This window comes from Maniola jurtina, chromosome 3 (assembly GCF_905333055.1).
Source record: "Maniola jurtina chromosome 3, ilManJurt1.1, whole genome shotgun sequence".
In the NCBI taxonomy this organism is placed as follows: domain Eukaryota; kingdom Metazoa; phylum Arthropoda; class Insecta; order Lepidoptera; family Nymphalidae; genus Maniola; species Maniola jurtina.
The window spans coordinates 6,332,881-6,346,123 of record NC_060031.1 but is presented as its reverse complement, the minus strand read 5'-3'; the positions used below and the strand labels follow the sequence as shown (position 1 = coordinate 6,346,123).

At 37.9% G+C, this 13,243-nt stretch overlaps 1 protein-coding gene across 4 annotated transcripts; it reads left to right on the top strand.

The window, feature by feature from the left end:
* The first annotated feature begins 10,860 nt into the window (after window positions 1–10,860).
* Window positions 10,861–12,564, top strand: LOC123881178 (protein Asterix). Of its 4 annotated transcripts, none has more exons than XM_045929812.1 (4): window positions 10,861–11,068; window positions 11,316–11,427; window positions 11,841–11,956; window positions 12,410–12,564. In XM_045929812.1, the coding sequence occupies exons 2-4, from the start codon at window positions 11,316–11,318 to the stop codon at window positions 12,506–12,508; spliced, it is 327 nt and encodes a 108-aa protein (XP_045785768.1). In that variant the 5' UTR covers window positions 10,861–11,068; the 3' UTR covers window positions 12,509–12,564. The 4 variants fall into 4 exon arrangements, with proteins under 4 accessions (XP_045785768.1, XP_045785765.1, XP_045785764.1 ...); XM_045929809.1 differs by having other exon boundaries at window positions 10,862–10,975; XM_045929808.1 differs by having other exon boundaries at window positions 10,862–11,001.
* Window positions 12,565–13,243: the final 679 nt, after the last annotated feature.

Genomic DNA, 13,243 nt, shown 5'->3' with positions numbered 1-13,243 from the left:
TGAAAAGGATTTTCGCTAATAAAAATATAGATTTTTTGTAAATACATAAAAAAAATTGCGCTCGCCTCGCCCGCGCTTTTATTGTATTATATTGCTTGGTACCCGGAACTACATCCACATGGATTTACGTTTTTGAAAATCCCCTGGGAACTCTGATATTCCGGGATAAAAAAACATAACAAAAGTAGAGTGAGGTGCTTTTAAACAAAATTTTGCTATGGCTGAGCTCGTTTATTATATTATAGGTATCTGTGGTATCTACTAAGTACGTATTATTCATTCTGTCATCTAATTACCTTCCTTCCTTCCTTCATTCCGAGAGTCAGATGTGATGATCATTTTTTTTCCATTTGTAAGTACCTAAGTCCTTACCTATTTGTAGAGCACGCATAAAATAAAATAGCGCACCTAAATACCTACCTATGTATATCCAAAAGAAAAGAAGAACTTCACGATTTTCAAGAACCCACCAGTCAGCTTCCTAAAAACGTTTAAAGACCTGGCATTACCAATAATAATTGAAGGCTGGGCTATAAACCGACCGTAGCCGATTCTATGTTGATTACTCGTAGTTATCAAGGTTTGAGCATCGGCCGGCCTATTATAGCGGTATAAGGAACACAGGCATCTCATAATAACGATGATAATGTCTGAAATTATATGATTTGTGAGGAATTTTGTTGAAAATGGCGAAAACATTACAGAAAAGTACAGGGGTCGTAACGACGGCGGGCGGCATCAGCGCCCCGGGGCGGCTGCTCCGCCGCCCATATGCAAATTAAACGCAATCAAAATAATCATTCTGTTTGATACGACCTTACTTTGACTTGCGAGCTATAACGTGAAAAAGACATTAGCCCATCCCTGTATGGAAATACCTATAGATTCCTGTTGATAAATAATACCTACTTACCTAATTGGTCCCATAAAAATGGTTCATTCAAAACGTTCAGTGTATCTCCTGTACTTACTTATGGAGTTATTAAAAGTCAAGTCATTTATTCAAATTGGGTACTTTTGTAATCTTTCTGATTGTCAATTGTTGGATTTGCAATACGATGATGCAATGGTACATTTCACAACAGTTAGGGAACTTCTAACAAAACGTCTAGGCTTTGACGTCACTGGCAGCCCTAATGTAGCCCTATTTTTATATGATTTCGCCAGATTTCACCATAAGCTTAATAGGCACTTATTTGACATATCGTCGATTCAAGATCAAACCGAGAGTTCCCTCACTCTCGTTCACTCTGGTAGTGGTGATAATTAATACGTAAACTTAAAACTAAAGCTACGAGGGTTCCAAACTCGTCAATATCAAATTAGGACTTTAGAGAATCACCACACGGCAAACCACATCACAGATTTACCAATGATGATAAAACGTTTATTTACTTGAAAACTTACACTACCGAGTTACCTACGTGTTTTGTTCGGAAGTAAATGAACTCATGTTTAGGATTCCGTAGTAAGACAAGCAAGCCTTAGGTATATTTTCGTCCATTCCGTCTGTCCGTCTGTCCAAGTGTCACAGCCATTAAAAAACTGTAAGTAAAGTAAGTAAGTAGGTCCCGATACTGGCAAGCGTCGTAAAGTTGAGTGTAAATTACAGAAAGCCGTTCCTATAGCTAAGCACCTACTTATGTTGAAGCATTATATTGAAATAAAAAATAAAAGATTTTTCAGGATACCTACCTATCCATTGATCATGAAAAGTGAGTAAAAAAATTAATTTTGGTTGATCTCTCGAATAATACCTACCCTTGCCTACCTTCCTAAGTAGGTACCTACCTATTTTGAAATAAAATTATTTTAAGTAAGTAATAATATTTGAAAATAACCTACGTAGGTACCTACCTACTGTTTAAGAAATTCCTACCAAAATATTCAAAACTAGCATGGCTACGGAACCCTACCTTATCCATGTTCTCGCACGCACTTGACCAGTTTTTAAAAAGTAGGCTAATAGAAACAGTCCTACTTAGGTAGGTATCTCTCTACCCAAATTCCACTGTAGGAAAGCTTATTACAATAAATAGCTTACATTAAAGCTAATAAATGCTAACGGAAATGGAAATAACCAATGATTTGCATTGCTCAAATTCAATCGGACACGCGATTGATGTAGTTTGAATATGCTAATTGGTTGAAAAATATATCCAATTGGTTAGTGAACGTACCTACCTAATAATAAAGTACTTAGTGGTTGAAATGCATGATGTATCAGATAATAGCATAAACGATGCAATATTGGTATAAATATGTATAAAGGTTAGCATGAGATTATTACTAAGTACATATATTATTATCAAGTTACCTAATAGGAACTTAACTAATAAATGATTATCTATAAATCCTGGTAGGTATTCAATCCAATCCATCAGCCTAAGCCGTATACGTCCCCGCTTCGAGCCATCTTCTTCAGATCATCGGTCTAGTTCAGGTCAGGTCATCCTGTAAATCCAGGTTAGATACAAGTATGTGATATCTACTTTGAAATAGTATAGTTAGACCGTACCTAATATAAAGTTCAAAAATTAGTTTTGAACTACTTAGTTCAAAGTTCAAAAATATGTTTAGATTCTTCATGCATAGAATGTTAAAGCTAAGTACAGTCGGGAGATTGAAAGTACAGATAAATTAATTTAAGCAGAGTTTACTTACCTACCTAATATGTATCTAAATATCTCGGTAGGAATCTAATTACATACTTAAATTACAATATTATTTTGTAACTCTTCCGACCCTCTAAGTCTAATTAATATAGAGATAGGTAAGTATGGTAGACTACTCGCTTGCAATGATAGCATCTACAAGAATGCCTAGCCGAAGCTAAAGAATTCGCGCTAAGTTGAAGCACATAATGAAAGTAAGTAAGTATGTAGGTACTTATTAGGTATTAAATAGGTTTCAGTTACCTTGACTGTACACAAAAGGAACCAAAAGCTAAAGATATAATTCTCTAAACCAGATAAATCTAGGTATAGGTATGGTGCAACTGCACCACCACCACGCAGCACCACAGTCCACACAAATCCCTTACCATGAGTGTAGCCCTTACCATGCCCAATTGCAAAAAAAAATGTTTATCAGTGGGAGGGCGGGCGCTGCATATCACATGCTGCATGTTGCAGGATTATTTGTACCTACCTATATTATAGACTTCCGCAAAGTGATGCCTGCTTCTATACAACACATGCAGATATCTAATCTAGGTACTAGCTTAAGCAATGTACATATTTTGTAACCTGCGTGAGGTTGCTGAATACCGATTAGCATATACGCTAATGCCAAAGCGATCGAGCAATGCTTTTACCGGCAGTGGCATTATCGGTGCGTTAGATGTGCGCAATTTGCCTCCATTCGCCGTAATGACAGGCCGCGGCCTCACTTCATGGAGTCTGCATAATGAGCCGAACCTCGCCGATTGATCTAATGTACGTAGGTATACTCTTTAGGCAGTTACATACAAATGCCATGTAAACGCAACATAAAGGTTATCGTGAACGATGTTAAGGAAAACGCGGCCAGAAAAAATAAATCAGGGTAAGTAAGCACCTTCTGAACAAGAAAAGCGAGAGCCGAAAAAAATTTGCTTCACCCTATCGAATGATAGGTAGATGCTTCGTTGATGTACCCTACCTACCTACTTATTTTAAAATGACTAAGTATGAGGTTTCTTAAAGAGTTTTAAGAAACTATTTCGAAATAAATAATGACCGTCGAAAAAAAAACTAGCATGACTACGGAACCCTTTCTGATTGAGTTCTGAAGTTCTGACACGCACTAGAAGAAAACTCCTTTTCCTAACGCATAACGGTGGAATTAACTGCATCATGTCCTCCGATAATAGCCGCAATACAAGGGAATGACATCAGAAATGGAAATTGTTTTAATCGCGAGCAATTTGCGTGACGGGGTAACAGCAAGCTAACCACTGGTCCATGGTAGGCCGACCGTGGCAATAATTAAACGGCACTGCGCTCATACCTAGGCTATATCTATAGTCGTAGGTATACCTACCTAGGTTATTGCATAGATATCTTCTCTAAAATTATAATTACAATTGATACCTGAAGACCTCGAGAATCAAGACCTCATCATAGGTACACACCTTCCTAAGTAGCTAACTGGGTAGGTACTTACTTACATATTTTTAGTTCAACCATTTACATATACCTACATCAACCACTTTTTGAAAAAATCCATACTCTAAGATAATAAATGCGAAAGTGTGTCTGACAAACAGACCTAACACACGGCCTAACAGTTTAACCGATTTGGTAATGAATGAGCTGAATGAGCTTACGTCCCGGTGATGGATATAGGCTAATTAAGCTATTACCTATATTAGCTAAGGCTTTTTATCCTGAAAAATTGGAGAATCCCCACAGGATTCTCGAAGACCCATCCGTTTACCGATTTATACTAAGTAGGTATAGATCGTTTCATCGAATAGTTCCTATGGCGTTATGTTGGCTCCCCTGTCTGTTGGGTGGTCATTGGCACCATATTGGCATGAGAAGACGCAGATTTTGTTTATTTTCATTTGATTTTCATTTCATTTATTCATGAAAATCAAATGAAAATTAACAAAATCTGCGTCTTCTTATGCAAATATGGTGCCAATGACTTGGACAGTCAGGGGAGCCAACATAACGCCATAGGAACTATTCGTTGAAACGATCTATACCTACCTACCTACTTACTTACCTACCACACTAATTAAACCATACATAGGTATAGGTAGTAGGTAAGTAAGTAGATATCACCAAGGTAGATAACCTTGTAATCCTAAGTAGGTATGTACCTATTTAGGTTATTTTAGCAGATATGTTATTACCAAAAACGTTGTGTGGTGTCCAGCAGTGGGACCACAGATCTATGACGATGATGTCGATGATGGCACACAAGAAATAATATGCACAAAAACAATACCTATGTATAATATTATAGAAATAATACGGCCATCCATTGGCGATTTTTTTGTTGCTAGACTGGTAATATTTAAAGGTAAGTATTAATCCTAACTAGGTACTGGTAGATATCGAAGTACTTTTAAGTAAGGCGGAAAATCTCAATTTGAAGAGTTGCTAAGCAAACGAGGCTAGCATACCTAAGGTTGACCTGCTGGAACGAATGAGTTACAAAAGCATATGTTTTGAACGCTAGAGCACACCTTATCATTTACCACATTACGTGAGCAATGATTATAGTAATCTGCTCATAAGGGAACAATGGCGTTGCATTCGCCCTGCCACTACATAAACTTACAGGATGCTTTCACTTTGTTATACTGTAGACTGTAGCCTAACTTGGACTTATGCAATTTACAGAAAATTCAACCTTTGAAATGGATAGCATTGTAGGTACTTTATCTACTTAGTCACTTACCCTAGGACAGATAAATAACATTTTATCCTTTGATGTGGATAGCTATGCATTTCAATAAACTGAATGTGAGACGGAATATTATATTTCTATTAATATAAGTAGGTACTTACTTACCTACTTACTTCTACCAGCTAGCAATATTTTGAACATGGTTAGATGAGGAAAAGTAGAGTATGAATGTAGATCTTTCTGACAGATATGGCTCGATAGTAGAATACCTATAGAGCAATCAATGAAAGAAACCGTCTGCGATTTGGATATTTGTGATTGTTTTTGGTTAATTATTTGGATGGTAGTATAGGTAATTGGTACATATACAGTAATGGTAGAAGGCTACCTAACCTAAGTAAGTACCTGATCATAATATTTGAAACCTATGAAACCAGAAAATTCTTGCAAAGGTTGTTTATTTTACAATTTAAGTATGCACTCTCAGCTCGTCTGTTTTATTTGGCAAGAGTTGTTTTTAAAGATACTGACTCTTCTTTAATAAGAGTCAATAAAAATAAAAACACCATGTATTTTTTATTGTACAAATTTAATAGAAAATATGACCCTTTCACCGCTCCACATAATTAAGGAGTGCGCAACGGGACAAAGAGCCGATCGGCTACACGTTGTTAACAATGTTTTATGCGACGGAATCGGTTCACAATGCCGACGCGCGGTACCCTTTCTTCGGCAATTTGGAGACCAGCAGGCAACGGAAGTTAGAACCTCACCATGGAATTAGGAGTCCTTAGACTCTCCGGGTATCGCATTGTTGTTGTAAGAACTCCGCCCCGCAAGATTTCAACGCGACAAGTCAGCGCGTGACACACATTTTATAGGGCTCGTGTTTCACAACGGTTACACATTTTCAACGGAGTAAAGACTTGGGCAGACACGACTTGCGACAGCAGCGATGCGTCACGCGTGAAACCAGCAAGACGGAGCAGCGCGGTTCCTAGAACGCGTCAGTATTTTTCCTTAGGTCCATATTACATCTTCTAGGAGCAGAGAAATAACTCTTATATAACAATATTTACCTTAATATATAATTAAGAGTCACCTTACGGTAAGTACCTACCTATTGGTATTCAAATTGTTAATTATTGCAATGCTGCAGTTATAGGCGAGTAAAATTCTGATTTGTTTAAATGTAAGTATATAGGTACAGTTTTTCTTAGGCTCAGTCATCTTCATCTAAGTTATCTGTCTAGGTCAAAATAATTATATTATTTACCTATATATATTTTTTGTTACAGTCACCGCCACAAAAACCACAGTTGGTTTTACCGGGCACTGAGTTTATTAATTATAGCTATACAATAAAAATAAAATTATAGAAACCAGCATAATGACAAATTGGTAATGTAGGTACATAGTACTTAATCTAGTGGGTAGGTAAGAAATATATAGAGCGAATTAAAAAATCGTTCACCACCGTTAGGAAAATTCGGTGAATTGGCCAGTCACATTATGATATACTTTTAAATTACATAATAACAGTTTCTAACAGACCGAAGACGCCATCAACACTTAAATAGAATTATCTTGTTGCGTCCAAGCTTTGACCTTGCTATGCCATGAACTTGCAACCATTGATTACCGAATTACCAACTCATCGTCTATACTTAAAGCTCGTACCCTCGATTTAAATAATAAATATCTTATCTAAATAACACCCATGCATTGTTTTATTCCATACAAACCTGATGGTAATGACCTATATTAGCTCGAATCGCTCATAAAATTAAGCTGGCCACGTAATTTGACTTAATTTTGCAATAATCATCGCTGATTCAGATTTGCGAATTAGAGATACAAATTCTGATCGCTGAATATGAATTTGGAGTTCAGTCTGATTTAACAGGCAAGTTTCATCAGGTAGTATCATCACTATCAGCCTGTGGATGCCCACTGTTGGACATAGCATTCCCTAAGAAGCGCCACCACACCCGGTCCTCAGCCTTCCTCATCCAGCCACTTCCCGCCAGCCTCTTTATATCGTCGGTAAGTATCGTGCTTGAGGGCGTCCCACACTATGCTTGCTTATACGCGGTCTCCACTCAAGGACTTTCCGGCTCCAACGGCCATCACCATCAGTAAATTATAATGTCAATAATCAGGCTGAGGCGTACTTAGATCTTTAGAGCAATGGCTAATTGTCCTAGCAGGGAGGGGATGTTATCCGCGCGTCCCGCTGAGTGTCCCGAACAGACGGTGCCATGGGGCATAGCCCCAGGAGTGAAGGATGTGGCTGTGTTGGGTGGTTGGTGATGAGTGTTTCATCACCCATTAATTACTGGCTGCCCCAGCAACTCACTTGTCCAGTTTGGTGACGGGCGAGAGAGATGTTGCGAATAGGAAATGTGGAAGGGAAATCCGTGGATGTCTTATCCGTGAACCCCAGCCCTCGGACCTGTGGATGATGGACACGGGGGGTCCATCGTTCACAGTGTTGTCCTCGGGTTGGCTGGCGCGCTGTGATTCAAGCATGCCTCCAACGTTGTTCGGGGGCCCAGTGGTGGGTTAGCTACGACAGACATCCGCTGGCGGAGTAGCGAGGTGGTGTCGGTCCCTTGTGTTTCGTCGTCGGTGGTGGGATGGAACTTCGTGAGGTTTTAAATCGGTAGGTGTCCGACATAACCACTATGTTCCCTCGTGGCCAGTTGTGTCCATGATGACGGATTTTCCTCACGAAAAAAAGGTAGGTTAAATATAGGTACCTACGGTTACTAGTCTCAACCTTAGATTTATACCTACCTATAAATCTAAGGTTGAGACTTGAGAGAAGAGTTCTATATTCTGAACCAATTACTATTAGGCCCAACCCTGATGTCGAACCCAAGATCTCATGATCAGCCGCAGAATGCTAGCCACTAGTCCAGCGAGACGTAGGTAGGTACCTAATTACTTATTTCCATACTTTGTAAGTCAAACATGTAATTTTGCAATACAAAGGCAAATTTCATTTGAAAAAGCCGGAGCTACGAAGCGTAATCATACTGTTGCGCAAAAAGTGGGAAAACTAGTAATTAATCCGCCATATTAGTTAATTGTGGCCCACCTCCTCCGCCCCTGTGTTACGCTTCACTCGCAATACGGATAATAAAATTGTACCTACCTGCCATTCTTGCCGGTAAGTACCTACCTACGCTGTGTTTTACAGCCGTCATGTATTTTTTAATGTCAGTAATTGCTTATCAAGGTAGGTATAGGTAAGTATCTACTAATGCAAAGTACCTACATTTTTCTTAGACTACTAGATGATATCCGCGGCTTTGTCCGCATGGATTTAGGTTTTTGAAATCCCATACTTTGAATTTACGGAATACTTACTTAAGATACTTGGATTTATTGAAAAGTTGCCTATACCTGTCCATCTTCGATACTTACAAGCTATCCCTAGGTACCAAATAGATGAAGCTCACGAGAATGCGGGCGTCAAGCGGCTCATCAAGTCCAGCAAAAGTTTTCTTTCATGAACGGATTCGGTTGGGATATAACCTGATAAAACTCCCTTCGAAATCAATTCCTGGCTACGGTCTTTCATTTAGAAGGATTTCACAGATTTGATTTAAGTAAGTAGGTAGGTACTTAGCTCATTCAATTTAACGTCTTCGTTTTGACTGGCAAATGAAAGGGGCCTCGCAAAGCTGAAGTCGCCGAGCGACGTCCACGTTTGGTCTAACGCCGCCACTGATCGCACCGCATGGCAGTGCGGTGTAAATGCCCTACAGGGGTCTTTCACAATTCTTGCGGGGCGACATTGTAGCATCGTAAAATTCTACGACAACGCACGACGCTTTGTGGGAATTAGCATGAGAATTTACATGGGAATCACTTGTAGTGCAACGTCGTTCTTGCGATTCGACCGTGTTCTAAGTAGGTACTTAGGTAGTTAGGTAGGTACCTACAGTTTGTACCTAGACCTATTGTTTAAGAGCCTTGGTTTTGAAGTCAGGATAAACCAAGGGATACATGCACTAATTTCGGGTAATTATGTCTACCTACGTAGGTACGTGTATTTAGACACTAAAAGTTTTAGTTTGTAAATAGGTAGGTATAGTTTAACTACCTACTACTAATACCTACCTAAAATATAGGTAGCACATAAGTAGTACTTTCGAGGTGAATGTTGAAATTATGCAAAACCGCTGAATTAACAATAAGCGATGTAAAAAAAAGGAAATATTCGGAGGCTTTGGCTTGGACGCGGGCGTTTACCATTGGCCGGCTGACTCCCGCCTACCGCCCGCGGCTCGCACGCAACGCCTTGCATATTTACATGTGAAATCTAAAATAACTGGAAGTAGCATTATAAAGCTTAAGTCACACGCGGCGAATACTCCCTGCGAATGCAATCGCTGTGAATAAAAGCTGTGTCATGATACTCGCTGCGATCAAAAATCACTCGCCGCGAGTAAAATCACCGAACATTGTTCCGTGAGTGTGCTACTCGCTAAGTAGGTACTCGCTGCTTTAGCTCCAGAGCTTTGGTGTAGGTTACTTCCTTACATGAAACAGAGTCGAAAAAAAACAGTCAATTTTATTGATTTTCATGGTCAACTCATGTTTGACCGAAAAATTGACTATGCCAAAACTGTTTTTACAAAAAAAAAAGAGTTGATGTTTCCTAAGACAGTTTCCCTGGTACCTCCTATGGTTTTGGATTTTTCCATACACTGTATATTGGAATAGAAGACAGTGCCATCTTAACATTATTGTGAAGGTATGTTAAAAATACTGATGCCCATTAAAAATGAAGTAATTTCGTTTCTATATAATATCAGAGACATGCTACCTAAACGTAGCAAGACTTACAGTCATTTGGTGCTTAAAAAGGAGGGTAGCCCGGAAAGTTTTCCGTTAAGGGGCATGCATGGAACTAATAAGTACTACGTACGTAGTACTTATTAGTTCCATGGGGGCATGAGACCGGCCTGCCCGCGAAATTCAAATTTAATTTGGTTTTTCGCAATTTGTAAACTAATACAACAATGTAGGCTTATGGTTATTTTATTTGCGACAGTGGCAATATCATCCTCACAGGTTTATATTCTCATAAATTAGTTGATACTTTAATTTATTTCTTAAACTAGACCTTTTCAAGTAAAGATTTTTATATAAACCTGTGAGGATGATATTGCCACTGTCGCAAATAAAATAATCATAAGCCTACGTTATCGTATTAGTTTACAAATTGCGAAAAACCAAATTAAATTTGAATTTCGCGGGCAGGCCGGTCTCATGACCATTAAGGATTAGCAAGCTGAAGTGGCAATGGGCAGATCATGTCATACATTTCAATGCCATTTCTATTAAACCGTCTCCTCAGTGATGCTATTTTAAAGTTACCCGCAACCACTGTACATAAAACAAATTGGTACTTACAGCTCCTACAGCTCAAGGTTTCGCTACGCTACATCCAAGTATAAAATTGTAGTCTTTGGCTACTCTGGCAACGCTGAAAAATTGTCACGTGTCAAAATGGCATTTGGCAATGACATTTTTATTTTTGCGTGATTTTGGCAATAAAATATAAATAAATCATCATTGTTGAGACGACACGATGAGTTTGATTTAAAACTCGAAGGTTAATTTTATGATCAGATCAGAATAGCATAATATTTTGGAATTTGGACGTGGTACCTTAATGGAATAATTTTATTGGTGTACTGAACATATAGGTCTATGCGTTAATTAGTAATTTCTGTGTCACCTTAGTCAATAATTATTTGTTGAATTATTTGTGGGACTCGATAAATAATCCAGTATAACTTATAATTCATTTAGATTGTTTTAAATAAGTTTCAATTATTTGTGGACCAATAATAAAACCACAAAAGGTATTTATATACCCTACCATATGAATACAATAAAGTTTTTCAGCAGACATTTTTCATTGTTTTTGTCTTATTTTTGACCATTTTCAGATGCAACTCACTGCGGACCCTCGGCGAGCTGATCGTGAGCGTCGCTACAAACCTCCGCCACCGACATCGGCCCCTGCTGAAGATCTTACTACTGATTATATGAACATTTTGGGTAAAACACGTTTAAAGTACTAGTTACAACACACGACGTACATATTAAAGCCTACATATTAGTGAGACTTCTTTGTTCCAATTTTAGCTAGTCATAATGTAGTTTTTAACAAAAGATTAAATAGGTTAGAATCAAGAATTCAGACATGGTCTACAAGTAGTGTACAGGTAAACTTCCAATATTGTAGGCCAGTTTAATATTCAATGAAGAAATTACTTAAGTAGAATTTAAAATGTATAAAGTCCTTTATGAGGAACAGTCTCCACAGAGAACATAGCAAAAATGTACTTTTTTACAATGCTCTACAAAATTGAAAAAGGCAATTAATTACTTCAAATAATAGATTGTACCATTTGCATACAATTGAATTATTTATTGTGTATACTAATTATTACTTTGTTGTTCTATTTTAGGGATGGTCTTTTCAATGTGTGGCCTGATGATGCGGCTTAAGTGGTGTGCATGGACTGCTGTCTTCTGTTCCAGCATAAGCTTTGCCAATTCAAGAGTATCTGATGACACCAAACAGGTATAAATATCAGCAAGTGATCCATACTAATATTATAAATGGGAAAGTGTGTCTATCTGCTGCTAGCCATTAACTGGCTAACTGTTTAACCGACTTCACAAAATTTCATAATGAGATAGCTTTCATCCCAGGTCCGTCCCCAGACTAAACATAGACTAAACTTTTTCCAGAAAATCAAAGAGTTTCCTCAGGATTTTTTAAATACCCTAAATCCACGGAATGAAAATGTAGGCATGATCCAGCTTATTGATATAGTCAGGTTTCTTTTAATGGGTTTGAGAAAGTTGTATTGTCATTCTTGTAGATTTAAATCACTCTAGGCCAGTTGCCACAATATCTTTCTTTGAAGAAGAAATTTACTATATGTGTACAATGCGAATTTAATAAAAAGAGTAAGGTATCTTCTCACATCTATAAAAGAAACATTTAATGGACATAACTTTTTCTTTTCAGATTGTCAGCTCATTTATGCTTTCAATATCTGCTGTGGTGATGTCCTATCTGCAAAATCCAGCACCTATGTCTCCACCATGGGCTGCACTGACAACATAACATTAACAGCATGCATCAATTTGTAAAAAAATAAAATTTAGTAGGATACGAAATAACTTTCTCTTTATTATTTATAATGTGTAAAACCCCAAAAAACGATGTGCTCAATTTGTTATCTAATTTTTAATAAGCATTCAAGGTGTGAACAATTACAATTATTAAAAGTATTAATTTCACTATTTTCATTTAAAATTTTCACCGTGGGAATTCATGTGACTATGTGGGAATCTGACTGGATGGAATCTAATATCATAATATGAAATATCAAATTAGTGGTGGGAATCCGATATTTATTTGAACTTGAATTGATAATCCACGACGACCGACCGGTGAACGGTCTGTCCCATAGAGATATGATAATACGTTCATGGTCTGTCCACAGAACACTGTCACATCCGTAGTAGGTATATTATTCTAGTGATTATCATTAGGTACATACTCTGTGTATGTATTTATCTATGCCATTGCCATATCTAATATCTATGCAGATACTTTGACTGTGTCGGTGTTAGCTGGCGGGCGTGCTCTGCCTTTTTGGAGTGTTTTTTTTTTTTTGTTAAAACTGACTGGAAAGCGCACTAAGGGAGTGCTGTGCGTATGTCGGCGAGCGCCGGCACAGACGGGGTTCATACTTGTATAGTTTATCTAACTTGTTACAAATAACTACAAACTTGATATTGGCTTATTTTTGTAAAGCCAGAAGAGAGAAAAAAAAAACTATGCAGATTGCATCTG